Here is a 19,833-nt window from a genome sequence, read left to right as displayed (position 1 = left end):
TGTTTTTATTTTCAGGTAAAGTTAAGCCTCCCTTGTACCGATGACAACAACGTTGTGGAGGCCACAAGTTCATATAGTTGCATTTATGTTTAAATTAGGACCCTTAAAGGCAGATCAATGCATTTCCATTGCTTTGAACTTAATGTTATTTCGTTTTTGCTATTTTATTGATTTTACTTTTATTTGAAATAATTTTACGCACGTTCAAGTCCATGAAATCATTTATGAAATATTTTAAATGAATTTTTTCCTGCATAATAGATATGTCATGCATTTAGTGTCGTTTCTATTTTATTAGAAAAAAAATAAGGTTGTAATAGTTGAACATGTGCTTGAGTAAACAAAAGAAACATAAATGAACCAAGACTACATCTGAATGATAGGGATCCTGATGATAGAATGATTAAGAAAAGTTTAAAAGAATTGAAAGTTACTATCTNTTTTTTTTTTTTTTTTTTTTTTTTTTATCAATAGATCAATTATAAGAACTCAATAGTTAAATGTGCACTTGAGTAAAGGAGAGAAACATAAATAAACAAGACCACATCCAAATGAGAGCGATCTAGATGATAGAATGATTAAAAAAATTGAAAGTTAGTATCTATACCAACAAGATGCAGTTTTTTTTTATCACTAAATCAATTATAAGAACTTGATAGTTAAGTATGCTTCGTTTAAAACAATTTTATGTTGGACAACCTCTTGCTAATACAAGTAATGTGACCATGTCAGTCGAAAGATCGTTATCCTTTTATGTGTATACTTGAAATGTAAAGCACAAAAAATCGCGTGTGTTTCACGCGCTCTTATTGTCGGAAATTTGCTTTCTGATATGTCGTCATGCAATGGAAGTGGCAAGGCGGCCGTATTGGATCAAAAACTATATAGTAAATTAATTAATGAATTAATTAAATTAATTTTAGTTATATAACATCATACTCCCCCCTCGGCCCGTATATATAAATTATATTTTTGTTGGGTATTTTTTAATTAAATTTCCCCGAGAAATCCTTTTTTAATTTAATTTTTCCCCTATATAAAACCCACCACCTACCTTCTTCCCCCTCCACCCCAAACCCAACGCCCTCTCTCTCGTCTCTCTCCCAACCACTATGTCGTTGAGTACTGAAATCGAAAGCCTCTGGGTCTTCGCTTTGGCTTCTAAATGCTCGCCTCTCACCCAACCCAACGTCCTCTACTCCTTCCTCTTCCTATTCCTTATTTGGTTTCTTGTTTGCATTTTCCATTGGGCCCATCCTGGCGGCCCTGCTTGGGGCCGCCACCCACGGTGCCGCCGCAATTCCCCTCTCTCCACCACCACCATCCCTGGCCCAAGAGGCCTCCCCGTCATCGGGAGCATGACCCTCATGACTGGACTGGCCCACCACCGAATAGCTGCCATGGCCAAATCCCTAGGTGCCACAAGACTCATGGCCTTCTCACTCGCCAACACTCGCGTGATTGTCACGTGTAACCCGGATGTGGCTAAAGAAATCCTCAACAGCTCGGTCTTTGTGGACCGTCCGATTAAGGAATCTGCTTACTCCTTGATGTTCAATCGCGCCATTGGATTTGCCCCTTATGACGTCTATTGGCGGACACTCCGACGTATTGCTTCACAACATCTCTTCTGTCCTAAACAAATTAAATCCTCCGAATTCCAACGCCGCCAAATCGCTTCCCAAATGGTCGCAATCTTCGCTAACAACAACAACAACAACCACACCTCCTCTCATCACCAAGTTCGTGACACGCTCAAGCGAGCCTCTTTGAACCACATGATGGGCTCAGTCTTCGGCCAGGCTTACAATCTCTCAGACTCAAATAATCAAATCGAGCAGCTCAAGAGCCTCGTCGACGAAGGTTACGATTTATTGGGCCTTCTCAACTGGTCCGACCATCTCCCCTTTTTGGCTGATCTCGACCCACAGAGAATCCGGTTCAGATGCTCCCGGTTGGTCCCTAAAGTGAACCGGTTTCTAAACCGGATCATCGCGGATCACCGGTCCAAATCAACCCAACAAATCATGGATTTTGTCGACGTTCTTCTCTCTCTTCAACAAACCGAAAATCTCTCTGATTCCGATATCATCGCCGTTCTTTGGGTAATTAAATGATTTATTTATTTATTAATTTTTCGAAAATACATTTTTATTAAAACAATATATTATATATATAGGAAATGATATTTAGAGGGACGGACACGGTGGCTGTGTTGATAGAATGGACCCTAGCGAGGATGGTGGTTCATAAGGAGGAGCAAGAGAAAGTACAAGAGGAATTAGATAAAGTGGTTGGTAGATCACGCGCCGTCGTGGAATCCGACATTCCGTCGTTGGAATATCTAACGGCGGTGGTTAAGGAAGTTCTGAGGCTACACCCACCTGGGCCTCTTCTATCATGGGCCCGATTAGCCAGAAGTGACACAGTGGTGGATGGGCATCACGTGCCGCGTGGGACCACTGCAATGATTAACATGTGGTCCATAGCACGAGACCCAGAGGTTTGGTGGAGCCCACAGGAGTTTATGCCTGAGAGGTTTGTGGGGAATAAGTGTTGTGGGGTGGAGTTTTCGATTATGGGTTCGGATCTAAGGTTGGCTCCATTTGGGTCGGGTCGAAGGAGTTGCCCCGGAAAGGCACTCGCGTGGACTACTGTAACCTTTTGGGTAGCTACTCTGTTGCATGAGTTTAAATGGTGGCAAAACGACGACGTTGACTTGTGTGAGAAACTCAAGCTGTCTTGTGAGATGGCGAATCCACTGACGGTTAAAGTATCCCGACGGCGGTAAATAAAGTAAATGAATTAATATTATAATAAGATGAATGGTGACATGAACATCTGAATTTCCCTCCTCCCTTTTGATGTAAATATTAATGGAATTTGAGTTAATACATTTTTTGTGATGTTTATCCTTTTGGAAGTGTGATTAAATATGGTGGGGGCGAGTAGGAATTGAAGGAATTATAATCTTTGATTTGATAATATCTATATTTGTGAAAGAATAAAACAATAGAAAACATTGGTGGGTGGTGGGGTTAGAGCATCATAGATGTTAGATTGACGTACACCAGCTTTGCATTCTATCTTATCGTATTGTTGAATAAGTAAGGAATATATCTCTATTGGTATAAGGTTCGTTGGAGAACCCAAATCAAAATAATGAGAGACTGAGCTCAAGTGAGCTGTCTTCTTTTACTTTTTGGTCAAAACGAAAAAAAGGGCATGGTGAAGAATTGGATTAACATGTCACCCTCTATATCTTTCTAAAATCTAGCTCACTTGTACCCATTTGGATTAACATCCTTACATCACTCTCTATTTTCATTTAAATTTTAATTGATATTTCATTCATTCTTATCCTTAATCTATTATTAATAAAGAGTAATAAAAAGATCTAATTATATGATAATGATGTTTATATACTCCATTAATGAATTTTTAAATTATTTATGGATGGTAAAATCAAGTTCAACGGGTAAATTCAATTGGAAGGATGACCCCTCCCACGTGACCCTAAAGTAACTCTTGTTTGGGGGACACGACCCCAAAACTCATCCAACAATTAGTTTATTTCGACGTGGTCTCACAATTCCTCTATGGAAACAACTTTACATCTATTTGGTCCTATTCGAAGAACGGCTGGTCATAGCACGAAAGCGGGGCCCACACTCCCCTATTCGATCCATATCTAGCTTATCTAATCCTTTACTAGTTTGGAAGGGGTGGTGGAACATCTATTGACACCGTTCAAACAGCTTGCAGGCTAAAGAGGCTTCCATGGTCGTTTTTTTTTATAGGAGTGGTCTGCTAAGTTCTGAGGGTAGTTAGGTGACTTTTGAGGACCTTACCTCTCTAGTTTTGCTCTATTTAGTCTTCATGGATTATTTGATTCTCCTGTGAGCACTAGGGTTTCCACTCTCTACTTGCCACTCATGGTCCTATGGTACTTGATCTTCTGAGGGTGTCCTAACCTAGATCAACGTCGAGCCAACCTAACCTTATCACCATAGTCTTACCTTGTTTCTGGTTCTTTTATTTCGATAGAGAGTGCACACAATCTTGCATGTAAAGTTATCATACNAAAAAAAAAAAAAAAAAAAAAAAAAAAAAAAAAAAAATCACACATGTTCAATAAGGTGATAACATCAATCATGGAGCGCAGAACACAAAGTCCTCATCCTTCTTTCAGCATATTAAGAATATAAACACAGCGATACGTGATGCATGATAACATGAAAAAGACAATTTTCGAAGTTTCTACATTTGGGGCATATATTCTCAAGTTTACTCATTATTCCTAAGTTCATAACAAGTTGGAGCTTGATTCACTAGCATGCATGCAATTCAAGTGAATTCTACAAGTATTTCTTGCCTAATTCTGTGTGGTTGCTTACTTGTTTGTCGCGTGTCTTCCCAACTACGATTCTTCACCAGGTGGGTGTCAAAAAAAAAAAAAAAATTGAACTTCCTCTAGGACCTATTTCACATAAAAATATGTTTTTTTTATTATCAGAATCGAGACAAAAAAACTAGCAAACGAAAACCGAACATATCGAAAGGAGACTCACACGTGCGTTAAATGCGTTTTCACATGCCAAGGGTTGATTTCACGTGCGTTATCATGCGTGAATAATATGCCTGAGAGTTGTTGCAGTTGCAGGTCAACCGATCAGGTTCAAGTCACGCTTTTGGTTCAAGTTGGACACGAGGTCAAGTTGGTAAAAGAGATGGGTCGTGTATCTTCGTTCAGTTGCTAATGCCTTGACGTGACTATACCTTGAAGTGACCATTATATCCCATCACACAGTGTGTTAAGATGCCCTAATTCTTCTAGATAGGATCCCTACACCATGTGCATTGAGTAGGATATCATGATGAGCCTCCTGTTTTGCCTTACCGAATTAGGTGACCATGGGATAGATTTAAAGCCTAATTTAGGAGAAGTTTTTAGATTGACAATGTGATATTAATCAAGATAAGCTTTATGTACTAATTCCCTCAAAACTGAATAAGTTATAGTTAAGGATACGATCAAGAGCTTATAAGTAGGTTACTTATTGAGTTTTTGTACTCATTTCATGTTTTCTATATTGTTCAAGTAATTAGAAGCCGATCAGGAACAGGAGCAGACTTTTGAGCTAGAGGCATATATCAACCCCTCGTCCTCAAATGTATTATATTTTGAAATATTTTTTAGTTTGTTCCTTATTGTGTGTTCAAAACTATGTTTGTATAAATGCTACTTAATATGATACAAGTGTATGAATAAACTTATATTTTAAATACGTTGTCTTTATTTTTGTAAAAAATTGGGTCATGATAAATTGGTATTAGAGTAAATGTTTTCTATGACTTTGATTCATAAAAGTCCGTCCACGACATGGTAAGTAAGCCTTTTAAGACTCTAAGACTTAGAACATGGAAAATATAGAATGGGTACTCTCGACTTTAAGTCCGTCTACTCTTGACTTCAACTAGCTCCTTATTAACCTAAAAAACATGGAAAATATGGAACGAGTACAAAGACTCAATAAATAGCCTACTTATAGGCTCTTAATGGTGTACTTGATATATTAGTGTACCACACTCTTTTTTTTCTTGTTATGTTCTTGGCTTGTGAGTTCTTATCATGATTTGGTCCTTGAATTTTGAAACCGTGGTTGTGATCTAAGAGCCTTAGAACTATGGTTCTTGGTTCTTGTCCTTAGAACTTGGATTTGGGAATTTAGAGGTTGGCATTGGCTAATTTAGAGATTGATCGTAAGAATAGATTTCTATTGGTATGAGCTCTGTTGGGAAAGTCCAAAGCAAAACCATGAGAGCTTATGCTTAAAGTGGACAATATCATACCATTGTGGAGTCGTAATTCCTAACAAATCATCCCTCACAGGCCCACCCTTTGTCATACTTTGTACATACAACCTCACCTTTTCCAACACAATTGGTCTTGCCTTCAACTAGAAACCTCCTCATCTTCAACCTTGGCAACTAAAATTTCTCGTCCATCTTCCATTTTCGTCTTCTTCTTTCTTCTCTTTGTATTCTTCACGGCTATAGCTTCCTCTTCTGCCTTTGTCTTTGTCGTCCTTGTCGTTTTAATCACCGGCTCTTTGGGCTAGGCCTCGAGCGTTGCACTGGTCTATTTGCTAACCAAGTCGTCGTCAACCTCTTTGCCAAAATCAACTTTTTCGTCCACTGCGACGACTCTTTCAAATTCAACACCGTCTTTGTCCCTTGCTCCAGGGGGCATGGCTCCCTCTCCTTCTATTGGAACTTCACCACCTGCTATGGCGCTGACTACTTCTCCACCAGCTCCGCTTGCTGCTCCTTTAGAGGCACCAACGCGAACTCTAGTTGCAAAATATGCTCGAGATATTCGTACTCGTGCTCATTTCCTCGATAGAAAACAAGTCCACAAGGCGCAGACCTCACTCCATCTCCGCCCCTCTCTTTCTTCCTTCATCTAAAATACACCCTAGAGTCCACATTCTCAGTTTCTACCCTCTTCTTCCTCTCTTGTTTTAACGGTCACCACGTCCACCCTTTCTTCTTCACAGCCACCATTGAACCCTCTCTCTCTGTCTCTTGCCATTTTCTCATAATAGAGTCATCGCCCTAATTCTGAAGTCTGTACCTTGCGTCTCTATTGTCCACATCGCATGGTTATTTCTCAACACTTAACTTCTGATGATTCTCCTAATTCTACTTTCTGAATTTTTCAGATCTAAGCTTCACTTGCGTCCAAATCCAACGCTTAGCTTGCGGGGATGTTAAGAATATTTAGTCATTATGGTTTACCATATATATCATATTTGACCCTTTATTATACGCAAATATATTATATGATTGAGAATATTTTGTCTTATATTTATCATAGATACCATCTTTGACCCTTTATTATAGGAAAATATCTTTTATAATATTTAGTCTTCCATGACCGTTTACCATAAGTATGATATGTGATATTTTATTATAGGAAAATATATTCTATCCTATTTCTATTTCTTTTGTAATTTATTTGATGATTATAAATAGAGAATATCACCATCATTTAGGTGTAGTGATTTTAGCAAATATTCTCACCATCTATAAGAGAAAAACATGAACCTTTGAAAGCACGGCGTGTTGGGAAGTCATGGGTCAAAATTGGACATGATTAGATTATTAGCTAGCATTTTTTAGTATGTGTGCCTAAGAACATTTGTTCCTTATTCTTCACTGCTACCTAACATTCTTCTTACCTTGGTAGTCGTAGAGCTTGTGTGTATTGTTCTTGGTTCTCTATCTTGTAAGTTTCTAAGGTTTTTAATTCTTTGAAGTATAAGTTGTAACATGCATTTATAAACATATGTACCTATCAACACACATAAGTTATTCTAGAAAGTCGGAGTCGTAATGAATTTTTTAGAGGGTTCTAGAAGAGTCTTTGGTATTGAGGTGTTTTTGGATCATAACTTAGTTTAGGTTCCAAACTTGAAATCTCAAACATATCTTAATGTCTTTAAGAATAAGCCTTATAGAAAGTAATAGGTCATTTGGAGCACGTATTGACCTTGAAAGATTATAAGTAGACTTAGGGCATTTTGGTCAATTTACTCATAATTCTTGCTTTTGCTACTTAACATGTTCTAATGGCTTTCAAATTTCGCAACATCATCAAACACCATAGGTCATGAACCGAAGGTAAATTACTTTAGGGGCATTATGGTCATTTTACACTATTTCTTGGTTTACCTACTTAACCTTATCCAATACCACCAAGTTTCCCTTATCCAATACCACCAAATTTCCTATATAATTTCAACATGCTATAATATGCTCAAAATTCAAATTTCATATGCAGCGGAGTTCATTTAGCATATTATTTTAATGTTACTTAAATTCTGAGTAATTTGATCGATTCAGGGCCTTAACTCACGGTTCTTGGTGTTTTTCTTTCATATACCCTTAATTCATACTTGCTTTAAGATTCATACACAAAATCTAAGTGATTTCTAGAAGTATTTCTTCCGAAAAGTTCAAGATGGCTACTTAACTTGTTGTTGATATTCGAATCCTCAATCCTCAAGCTTCCAGAATCCAAATTGTTCCAAATTTTTTTTATTAGATTCATCTTTGAGTCTAGTTTTAGGAACCATAAATATTTTCATGAGAACCAGTCTGAAAAGGGTCGAAATTGATAAGAAAAAAAAAAAATGTAGAAAGGTCAACATATGGCTACCTTTGACTTTTATTGGTCCAAGTTTGACCTTTGACTTTGGACTTCATCTTCTTCCTTGGTTGCCTGAAAAAATTATTGTTTTTTTAATTATCATATACCATTGATTTTGCCCTTGTCAAGCTCTATATAGACCTCAAATGGATTCAACTTCTTCACGGAAGGTTTAGATGAAGTTTCAAGGAAGAAGTAAGACTAATTTCATACCTTGTATGTAGCTCGAGTTATAACCTTCCAAAGTTTGTCAGAAAACATGTTTCTAGCCGAAATAAATCTAGTCACCTTTTGTTGGGCAGCCAATTCTAGAGCTTTTCAAGACTCAATTCCTTCACGAAACATGATGGAAATCCCATATGAAATGGGTAGGAGTTAGTAGGAGAAAAAGTGATTAACCATAGCTCTCGAATTTAGAAAAATCCGAGGAAGAAAAACCCATAATATAAAATCGAGTTTTAAGAATACTCATCATTTGATTCTTGTTTTAAAATATTGCCCCATAATCATACTTAACTTTCTCCTTTTTTATTTAAACTTTTCTAGAAGTTACGTCGAAAATATTTACTCCCATGAGGGTGCTACCATCATAGGTTTTGAATTTCAACTGTTGGATCTAAAGAGTGTCGAGTCTTGCTCAATCTAACGATTGGATGTGAAGATACAGATGATTTCCTAAGAATGGATGATTCTAGAATCCAGATCGACTTGCCGATTTTCCTTAATGGCAGTTTCGTAAATAAGTGAAACTTTACGGTCATTTTGTAATTTACTATTTTTTAAAAAATATTTTATTATTATTTTTCTCGAAAAATCTAGAATTTTTTAAAAAATTCGGGTCATTTTTTCTTGTTCTTCATAATCTTGAAATTCCTTAGATAAGGAATTAAAAAGGTGGAAAGTTCCTTAAAAAAAAATGATTATTATTATTTTTTTTTTATCCTTTTAACTTACTTTTTCCTTTCTAATCATTTTACCAATGCCTTAAATACTTAAAATTACTTTTTGGATATAGAAATGTCATGCTTAAAGAAATGTCATGCTTAAGACGTTTGATCTGGCTTAAATGCCTCGGTTTCGGTTGTGTTACTTTTATCCTTGCTTTGAGGCGTCACATATAGAGTCCCATCCGCACTAGACTGGAGGTGGTGACAAAAATGAAGCCCTTTTGGGGGCTTAACATAATAGAGAGAGGAGCAAGATTTGGAGGGGCATAGTAGAATCCAAGGACCCGTGACGATGAGTACTAAAACAAAGAAGAATGCAGTAAGAGTGACCGGGAGAGCAACCTCCATTAGCGGTAGATTCACATGAAGAGGGAACCTTAGTGCATTGGGGGAGACATCTTTTCAATTGCTAGCTTATTTGTGAATTTCTTTGTTATGCACCAAGTTATAACTATGATTTCATTATTCTTATTGAGCGTCACAATGTTTAGAAACTAAACTCGAGGATGGAGGAACGTAACCTTAGGATGTTTATCCTTTACTAATGATAGTTGATTCCTTTGCCTCTCGTAGGAGTCTGGGTCGTGTCTCAGTCCCAGTGTGGCTACTTTGCCTTGAGTTGCCTATTTTTTATATTAATTTAGAGCATTGAGAGGACCTTTCCCTAGTACGAGAGGACCGAGAAGGATGCACCTCTGGTGTACCAGTTATCATGCCCACAATAAACGTTGGATAGCCAAGTACGGAGCCATGAAGTCTTGATAGTTCAATAAGAATATTGAAAACTAATAACTCAAATCAGCACCCTCTAAGTGTTAAATTTACTACTTGGGATAGTATATAAATATATGTATAAATATATATAAACATTCAAAGACTCTTCTATAAAAAAAACTCTAATGTTCGCATGAAAGCCTAACACAGACTCTAAATTAGAGTAATAGTTTGGCAGAGGTTCGAATTTGAAATTGATGTCATGGGGTCATATAAGTTGACTTGAAATTCAAAGGACATAATCCAATTTTTATTAAGGATAAATTAGTGACATAAGCTTAAGCTAATTAGGTAAGTGATCCTACTATCGACTCAGTCGGAAGTATTGTCTTATGTATGATAACACGTGTCATGTGTTTTAATAAATGTGTTATCATGATAATTTATGTTATGATGATGTGATATGTTATGCTTCTGTAATATGTTATGATGATATGATATGATGTTATGATATGTTATGAGGATGTAATATGGTATGATGACATGAGATGTATGATGATAATGATACATTGTGATGATATCTCATGTTACGATAATATGCATGTATGAATTGCCATGTTGCACTATGACATGAATATTTTTGGCAATACAATCTATAGCATGCTATGACATGTATGACAATGAAAAGTTTTTCGATGCACAACTCCTAAGTAATATTATGAATGATGTAATGTATGAAAGCTTATGCATGCATATTACCTAGGGTAATATGTGAGGATGTGTGGGATCGTGCTGCATGAATGGTTTAAGACAGTATAAGAATCTCATACATACTATATGTTTACATGCATCGGGATATATACTTCCCATTTTATGATGAGTACGGATGCATACACTATGATGATGATATACCCATCATGCTTGACATGATGCACGACAGTCGTTGTACTTTCAGACGTCCAACTACAGCCAACTACCCCCCCTCCCCCTCCACCCAGCAAGCCCAGGTTGCATGTGTGGGTCGTATGTTGGGAAGTACTACACATCTAATTATTTTTCTAGACTGAAGGCCACCTCAGAGATGATTTTAAATGATAGATCCTATTTATGTTGTATGTGTTTGCATTCCCTAACCCCAATAATAAGGTCACTCCCTAAATATTTCTTAAAAAACTCAAGCCACATGCTACTTTTATATTCTAGGTAAAGACAAGACACCCGATTGACGCAACTTCTCATCAAAGAACATGAAACCTGCATATGGTAGTTGCATTTATTTTTGTAAATCTTAGATGATGCAGGGCAGTGCTATTTTAATTTACTTTGAATATTTCCTTCATATTGTTTTAAGATCGTCTCACAAACGTATAAGTCTATGACATCATTTTGTGGAGTTATTTTAAATGAATATTTTCGTGTCATCCCCGTTGTTACAAGCTTCTAGTGGCTTAATTGCATCGAACACTTGAAATTCTTCCAATTTCTATAATTTTTATTCAAAGTGAACACATTTAGCTAGACATGGTTCCCACCCCATAACTTATGAACATACATAAAAATCCTCCACTAAATATACAATGAATTTTAATTAATATTCTTACACGATTATATTCTCAAATATAATTTTCCTATAGTATATTTTTGGAACGTTCGTTTTAATGTTTGGTAATTATAATATTTTAAAATATTTTTTCAAACGTTTTTAATAAATATATCTAAAAAGGGGTCGAATCATGTAGATCAACTCTTTTATAATATAAATAAATATTTAATTTTTTATATTAGTACGATGGTTGCCTTTAGCACATGAAACATATGAGAATCTATTGATTTTTTGTATTCATATTTGACGATTTGACAACTTTCATGCATGGGATAGTAATATTGATATTGTAGGCCATGTGGAAGAATCATTTTTTGACTACTTTTTTAGTATTATTCGATTTATTATTCATAACAATCTTGTATCATACTTAAACCATTTTGTATCCCATCAAGGTAAAGGTAGCTTATCGTTCGTAGTTCTTGAAAAACTATAAGAACAGTCATTTCAAATAGTTTGAAAAAAAAAACATGGTGAACACTTTTAATCTTTAAAGCGAAAAACACTTCTGCCTTGCTGTACAAGCATGCCTTTAGATTCTAAGAAAATGGTGTAGTTTTATGTTGAAATGTTGAAAGTAAAAAGGTTAATCTAGCAATAAGCCTGAGGCATATTGGCCAGCGTGGTAAATACAAAAAGGGAGGAAAAGTCTATCTGCAATGCTAGTGGTAAACGAGTTCCTTGATATATTCCTGGAGGACTTATCAAGGGTACCATCTCCTCAAGCCGTGGACTTTTGCATTGAGCTTGAGCTAAGTACTAAATCTATCTCTAACGCCCCTGTACTGTATGGCATCAACATAATTGAAGGATCTCGAGGTGTAGTTGCAAGATTTTTTAGATAAAGGTTTCAGATGGTCCAGCGTATCTCCTTGGGATGCATGAGTGTATTCCCTAGCATAGAGGATTTGTTTAACCAATTTAGAGAAGTGACATTGTTTTCCAAGATAGACCTATGATCAAGCTACTATCAGATTAGAATATGGGAGGAGATGTGCCAAAATAGCATTTAGAACAAGGTACGACCACTATGAGTTTATGATCATGTTGTTTGGACTCACAAGTGCCCCCATAGTATTCATGAAGTTGATAAACCAAGTATTCAAAGGCTGCGTAAATATGTTCATTATTGTGTTTGTAAACGACATCTTGGTGTATTCCAAGATGGAACATAAGTTACACTTTAGTAGAGTACTGGTGAGTTTAAGGGAAAATATTTTTTATGTTACATTCTCTCGGTGTGAATTTTGGTTACAACATGTTTCATTTCTAGGACATATAGTGTCAACGGATGAGGTTTTAGTAGACCCCTTAAAGGTGAAAACAATCATTAAGTGAGCCCATCCAACTACGACTATCAAGGTACGTAGCTTCTTGGGATTGGCAAGGTCGATGCTTTGTGCACAACTTTACTAAGATAACCTCCACGCAGTTGACTAGGAACGGTGTTCCATTTTGTGTGGACTAAGACATGTGAAGCGACCTTCCAAAATTTGAAACACAGATTAGTGTCGACCCAATATTTATGGTTCAAGAGATGAGGTTTTGTTGTTTATAATGATGCCTCCAAGAAAGGATTGGGTATGTATTGATGTAGGACATTGACTTTGCATCCCGTCAATTGAATGACTATGAGAAAGACTACACCATTCATAACTTGGTGTTACCTATAGTTGTATTTGCACTAAAAATCTTGCAGCACTATCTGTATGGGGAAATGACTCAGATTTATACTTCTAGAAGGAGAATGTGCTCGTTGATGTCCTAAGTAGAAAGACAACAGGGAGACGACCCACTCATCGGCCATTATTACATGAGAGCCACGAGTACATGCAGATTTTAAGCAAACAGGGATAATAGTGATGGTTAAGGGAGCTATAGCGCAGATTGCCCAGGGCCGACATGAGCTAATCATAGAAGGCGACGAAAGTGACTTAATTTTACTTTGAGTTGGACTAATACAAGTTGGCCCAGAATCCAAACCAATCCGATGACTCGTGCCTCGACCTATTGACCCACGAGTTGACCCGAAATTGCGATCCACGTGTAGCACACTTGCGGCTCAGCTGAGCCGATTCTCCTATGATTAGCTCGTATCGGCTATACCAAATTTGGTGGCTTTAACCCAATTTACACCGCTTATCTTTAGTCAACTTAAAGTATGTTGTTAGTCAAAAGTTGAATTAATTGATGTTGTTGAGTAAGTCAAGATGCTTATTATGTCCTAACTTGATGTTGTAAGAATTCTTAGGTGAAATTGGATTTCAAGGAGTAGATTCAAGGCACCATTAAAGACGTGCAGTGACTCCTCAGCTTAGACTAACCAACCAAACGATTTTATTATTGGACGCCCAAGAGATTAATTGGATGACTTGTGTGCTATATGAATGATATGTACCTTTGGCAATTTGTACCTACCATATTTTTATGATGCTATTGTGTTATGTACAATATAATATACGATGAATATGCTATGATATGAATTAGGTCATGATATAAATGTTACATGATACATGTATTTCCATATTTCAACCCATGTACCTTATGATAGCATGTCCACACGATGCCTATGAAACATTAACAAACCATATATGTTAACTATGATAGATATGTCGAGTATACGTATGCACGTCTCTTAAGAATGTCATATCATGAAAAGAATAGAAGTATAATTTGCATCATAATTATGTACCACGATTTGAACGTACGTACCTCATGCATGTTGTTCGTCACGAGCATTGAGATACTTCTCCAATATGATTAATTCAGACGAATACACCATGATAGGATATGCACTCTTTCCCTCCATGGCTTTTGGAAGCATGAGCATGCGCTAACTCATAGGCAGACCTAGGGATAAGTATATGAACCCCTAGTGGGTCCATGTGCGTACATAAACCGTGTATAGAGAAGTACTACATATCCAACCCTACACAGACCACCATGATGACATGTGATTGCATTTTCAGAACCCAGTAGTAGGACTATTTATTGAGTTTTTTTTTTTTTTTTTTTTTTTTTTTTTNTTTTTTTTTTTTTTTTTTTTTTTTTTTTTTTTTTTTTTTTTTTTTTTTTTTAATATTCAAGCCAGGTATGCTATGTTTTTTGTCCGGGCAAATGTAAACACCCATGTACGGATGACTGTGTCACTCCAGAGACTACGAAAATAACATAATAGACATATTATACGAGTAGTGATTTTATTTTAATCGAAAAAATAGGTTGGATACATGAACAAAAGTCAATAACATTTTATTAAATATGCCTTACTCTAGACTTTAACAAACCAGAATTTTCACCCTATAACACCCAATTAACTCCCATATTTTATTCTGTCAAAGAAACATATGGATAAAATTAAAGAAATAAACACAGATGATAGTGAACTTAGAGACACAAATCAAAGGAAACAAGACAACTTGGTTATTGTCCGCCGTCTTCCTGATGGGCAGATGGCGGCGGCATCTTGGAGAAGACAAGATGAATCCCAGGGTCGTGGTGGGTGAATTTGGAGTCCATCAGAATTGAATTGTTAATCCCTTGAACATTGCTGTTAAAGAAAGCTTTCATTGGCCATGCACCACGACCCGCCGTTGATTTCTTGTTACTTTTGTTGTCTTTAGAATCGTTGGTGGTCTCTTCCTTGTCGCTTTGATTTGTTTGAAGATGGCGGCTGTTGTTGTTTTTGTCTGAGAGAACTACTTCCATGGAAGCTCCTCTGTTTTCTCCTGCCATTGTTATAACTCTTGTGCTCGAGTCTTTATCACCGGACGACACGAACGGTTTCTTGGCTCCATTTCCCTTGTCTTGATTGTCATCATGTTTCTTCCCATTTTTGCCAAATCCAGATGCTTGGGAATTGTAGTTATTGATATCGTGATCGGGCGGTGAAGGCTTCTCCATCACTTTTTGAAAAACAACCGTCTTTCGTTCTACCTGTTCATTGATTATGTTAGAAATCACGATTCTCCATAATGGTAAGATATGGTTCGCTTTGAGCATCCAAAACACCTCGTACCAATAAAGATGTATTCCTTATTTATAAACCCTTGATTATTTCTTAAATTAGCTAAGGTGGGACTCCACAATCCTCCTCTCGAGCCCTCGAATAAAGGGTGTACTTTGTTCGAGGACTACAGGAAGGAGTCGAGAAACACCTCCTCTTAATCGAGGCTCGACTCCTTCTCTGGAGTACTCGAAGAAAGTACACCATTTATTCGACACTTGAGTCACTTTTGACTATACCCTCGAGGTTCACAACTTCTTTGTTCGACATTTGAAGATTCTATTGACATGACTAAGTTAAGGGCATGACTCTGATACCATGTTACTAATCATTACTCTCCATAATGGTATGATATTGTCGAATTTGGGCATAAGCTCTCATGGCTTTTAAAAGGCCTCGTATCAATGAAGATATATTCCCGGCTTATAAACACACGATCATTCTCTAAATTAGCTAACGTGGTACTCTCTCCCAACAATCCTCAACGGGCTAAACCTACTATTTTTACTCTCGATTTTCAAAAGTTTGCCAATGCTAAAAACACACCAATCTCAAAACACACCAATCTCAATGAAGTTAAATTAACCCTACCTCTTGAGGAATGGTCTCAGGTCTAGGCTCGGCGACAAACTGCAACTGCGGCGGTGGTAAAACAAGCGGCGACGGGGGCGAAGCGGTGGCTTTAGGCTTCGGCTTCGGCGACTGATAAGGCGACGGAACGGCCGGAATAGACTTGGGAATAGAAGGAGACGGAGCTGGGGTGGGATGTTTATTACTTTCTTTATCAAACGAGCCATTGCGCGGCGGAGACCCTCCAAGCGAATGACTTTTTCCCTTGGGGCTACTGGGTTTTGGCGCTGCGGTGGACGTAACAACAGGTCGGGTCAAAGGCGGGGGCGGTGGCGGTGGCGACGCTTCCTTTTTCGGCTGAGGGGTTAGTGGGGCTAGGCGAGGTAACTGCGGCGGCGATTTGGCAGATTGCTGTGGGGTGGTGGGTTCTGCAAGCTCCGTCAAGGAGGTGGTTCGGATCAAGGGCGGGCGCATCCGAGGGGGAGCAGGTCGCGGTTGGTCGGTGGGCGGAGCGGTGGTTGTGGCGGTTGTTGGTCGGGTCATAGAGCCCAAACGGAACCATGGACGAGGAACTTGACCGGCCATTGAGAATAAGAATGAAAAAGAATGTAGAAGGAATTGGGTGATGAAGAAAGAATACGTGTGGAGTTATTTATAGTGGAAGGAAAAGAATTGTATAAAGCTGACAAATGAATAATAACAAATAACAGATTAAATTCTATGAATTTGAGTGTTTTCTCAATATATTCTTTACAACTATTCCAATTTTTTTCATTTTCATGTTTAACACAACTTTATTATTTTTCTATTTTTCTATTTTTCTATTTTTTATTTTTTATTTGTTATTTTTAAGGAATGAAAAACATACACAATNAAAAAAAAAAAAAAAAAAACATTAAAAAAAAAACTTATAAGAAAAAATACAATTTTGTTTTCAAAATAGTTATCAAATCATTTTTTACATTTAATTTTTGATAATTTTATTTTGAGCATATTTTAACTATAGGAAAAAAATAAAGGGTATGGATATTATAATTTTTGTTAAACTTTATTAGATTTTGGGTATTAATAGTGTGGAATGACCCTAAATTTTCTAATTAACCTAAGGTTGTTACTAATGGTACCAGAGACAAACATGAGTTAATGTGTCAGCAAGGAGGCTGAGCTTGGAAAGGGTGGACACGAGGAGATGTGCTAGCAAAACACTGGGTCCTGAAGGGGTGGATTGGGGGGGCCCACATTGATTGGAGAAGAGAACGAGTGCCTAAAAAGACACTGGGTCTCGAAGGAGGGTGAATTGTGAGATCTCACATTAGTTGAGGAGGAGAACGAAGTATTCTTTATAGGGTGTGGAAATTTTGAGGAACAGCTCGAAAGGGAAAGCTGAAAGAGGACAATATCTGCTAGTGGTGGGTTTGGGTCATTATGTCGTGGTTATTGATTTGTTTCGGTGGAAATTATATAAAGCAGAGGAATCGAAAGAGTAGGGTATTAATTAATATAGGTTGAAAAAGGGAAAAGAAATGAAGGGGGAAGAGAGGGGAGAGGGAAGAAAAGCATCAGATTCAGAGAGAAGGGCAACATACAGCTAATAAAGGGGAAAAGAGGGTTCCAAAGTGCCAAAGGGTATCCTCAAAAGTGACCATCAAAGAAGAGGAATAGGGTTTACTCTAATCTATAGGGTGCCCTAATGCCTTCTCTCCTTATAAACTTCTAATAATTGTATTCTAATTAATGGTTCTATTCCCAAGTTATTGGTTAATCTATATGAATGGGTTACTTCAAGAATTTGTTATTAAACAGTATTTAAGGATGATTATTAATCTTAGTTCATAACTCAACCTTTCTTTCTCAACAAACACAAGTACAAAACAAGTTTTTCAATATCTTATTAACTTATTCCTTACTTTCTTTTTTAGTACCAAATAAATATTCAAAATCTGATGCTTATGGTTTGATGACACGTGGCCCTACCGTCGTTAAGTTACAAATTGAATGTTGTAGGATGACACGGGCTCATGGTTTCGCACGTGTCATAGGCTGATATGTAACTGCTATTCGATGTGATTGTTATGCTATATTGATGAGTTGATGTACTTTGTGATATGATATGGGATGTTATGATCTTTTGAAGATGTGCTAAGAATATATTATGTAACTGTTATGATATGTGATATGATATGTGCATGATATGGCTTTTATGTTTGCAAGCATGAAGATGTTATAATATGGCTTATATGTTACATAGATGATTACATGAAAAAAAACAAAAAAATAGTATGAAATACACCGATATACGTAGGAAAGTTATGAGAAATGGTGTGAAAAACGTTATGATATGAAAATATGCTAGTGGGATTGTATTGAGGATAATTAAAATGGAAAGATATAGAGACCTCATGCATTATTGTGTGTTCATGCATCCAGGGTACCTAATTTCTTCACAATAGTATCAATGTGTATGCTACTAGGCAGAGGAATCATCATTTGTGACGGTCGCTACTCTCTAACTAGTGACTGGCATCAACAGCTCCCAGAGTATGCTTGTCCGACCAGAAAGGAGCCCAGGAGATGTACAAACCAACTAGTGGGTTCATACTTGTACGTGTAAGCCATGTGGAGAAAATTAATTATACATCCAAGTCGATTCCTATCTCGAAGAAAACCCAAAATGACTACTCTCAATGTCACAAAATTTATTAAGAAGATCTTACATTAATAAAGAAACTATTAAAAATGGATCAAAGATTGAACTTGGGGAAGTCAAAATAGGCCAAAATAGTGGAGGAGTTAAAAGTAGGTTGACTGTTGACCACGATCATCTTTTTCTATCACCAATTTGTAATAACCCTAAATTTCTACTTGTTAGAGTTGTTACCGTCGTCATCATCTATAATCATATGCAGAATGAACCATTTAAAACTTCATCTTAAAACACTGACATGGACTTAGGTGTTCGAAAACATATTTTAAATGACATAACGAAAGTCTAAATGAAATAAATAACGTTAAATCAAAATACCCTAATATAACTTAAGTCTAAGAAAATAAGTACAACTACCCTATGCATGTGTCATGGTCTCGAATTTCCATGTCGTCACCCGCCATAGAGAGATGCCTTGCCTTTACTAGAAAAAGAAGTAGCACACGACTTAAGTATTTTAAGAAATACTTAGCAAATTGTTAGGTTATGGAGCTTGCTTCTTATTTATAGCTTGGTCAACGGTTATATCCGGTAAAGTTATATTTGGTAAAGCTATATATAGTAAGCTATATATGGTAAAGCTATATCCGTAAAATTATATATGGTAAATAGCTATATATAGTAGATGGCTAAATCTGGTAAAGCTATATATAGTAAACTATACCATATATATATCGGGTCTGGTAGAAGTTTGAAATGTACTTTCTATTCTCTTTATTCTATCTTGTTGTACATACCTAAAGTCATCAATAAAAAAAAATCCTTTTAGCCAGAGTTCTCCTTGCAATTCTCTCTATCCTTTTCTTTGTGATCATCTAGATCGAGCGTGTGCGTTGTTGTGCGATCCTAACAACTGGTATCATGTGAGATTTATGGTATATAGAGCAACAGAGCAACAGAAAAACAACTTCAGATTTACTAAATGAGAATGGCCTTTTTACTCGGCTGTGATTCATGTGAGATTTATGTGAAGATAGATCCGATCAATAAGATATATATTAAATCTTCATTTTCTTTTATCCTATTGTTTTTTAGAAATCACAGCCAATTATAGTTAGATGTTCATTGAATTAT

At 36.8% G+C, this 19,833-nt stretch overlaps 2 protein-coding genes across 2 annotated transcripts; one reads left to right on the top strand and one right to left on the bottom strand.

The window, feature by feature from the left end:
* The first annotated feature begins 1,055 nt into the window (after positions 1–1,055).
* Positions 1,056–2,915, top strand: LOC111778132 (cytochrome P450 78A3-like). The gene is made up of 2 exons (XM_023657797.1): positions 1,056–2,105; positions 2,180–2,915. Exons 1-2 carry the CDS (start codon positions 1,113–1,115, stop codon positions 2,789–2,791), a joined length of 1,605 nt encoding a protein of 534 aa, XP_023513565.1. The 5' UTR covers positions 1,056–1,112; the 3' UTR covers positions 2,792–2,915.
* Positions 2,916–14,706: 11,791 nt separating this feature from the next.
* Positions 14,707–16,692, bottom strand: LOC111778244 (proline-rich receptor-like protein kinase PERK8). Its single transcript, XM_023657950.1, has 2 exons — positions 16,077–16,692; positions 14,707–15,415 (listed from the first exon to the last, which is right to left on the bottom strand). The coding sequence occupies exons 1-2, from the start codon at positions 16,638–16,640 to the stop codon at positions 14,903–14,905; spliced, it is 1,077 nt and encodes a 358-aa protein (XP_023513718.1). The 5' UTR covers positions 16,641–16,692; the 3' UTR covers positions 14,707–14,902.
* Between the last annotated feature and the right edge of the window lie 3,141 nt (positions 16,693–19,833).

The sequence above is a fragment of the Cucurbita pepo genome, chromosome LG17, assembly GCF_002806865.2.
Source record: "Cucurbita pepo subsp. pepo cultivar mu-cu-16 chromosome LG17, ASM280686v2, whole genome shotgun sequence".
NCBI classification, from domain to species: domain Eukaryota; kingdom Viridiplantae; phylum Streptophyta; class Magnoliopsida; order Cucurbitales; family Cucurbitaceae; genus Cucurbita; species Cucurbita pepo.
The sequence above is the reverse complement of the archived record's forward strand: the minus strand, read 5'-3'. Positions and strand labels throughout refer to the sequence as shown.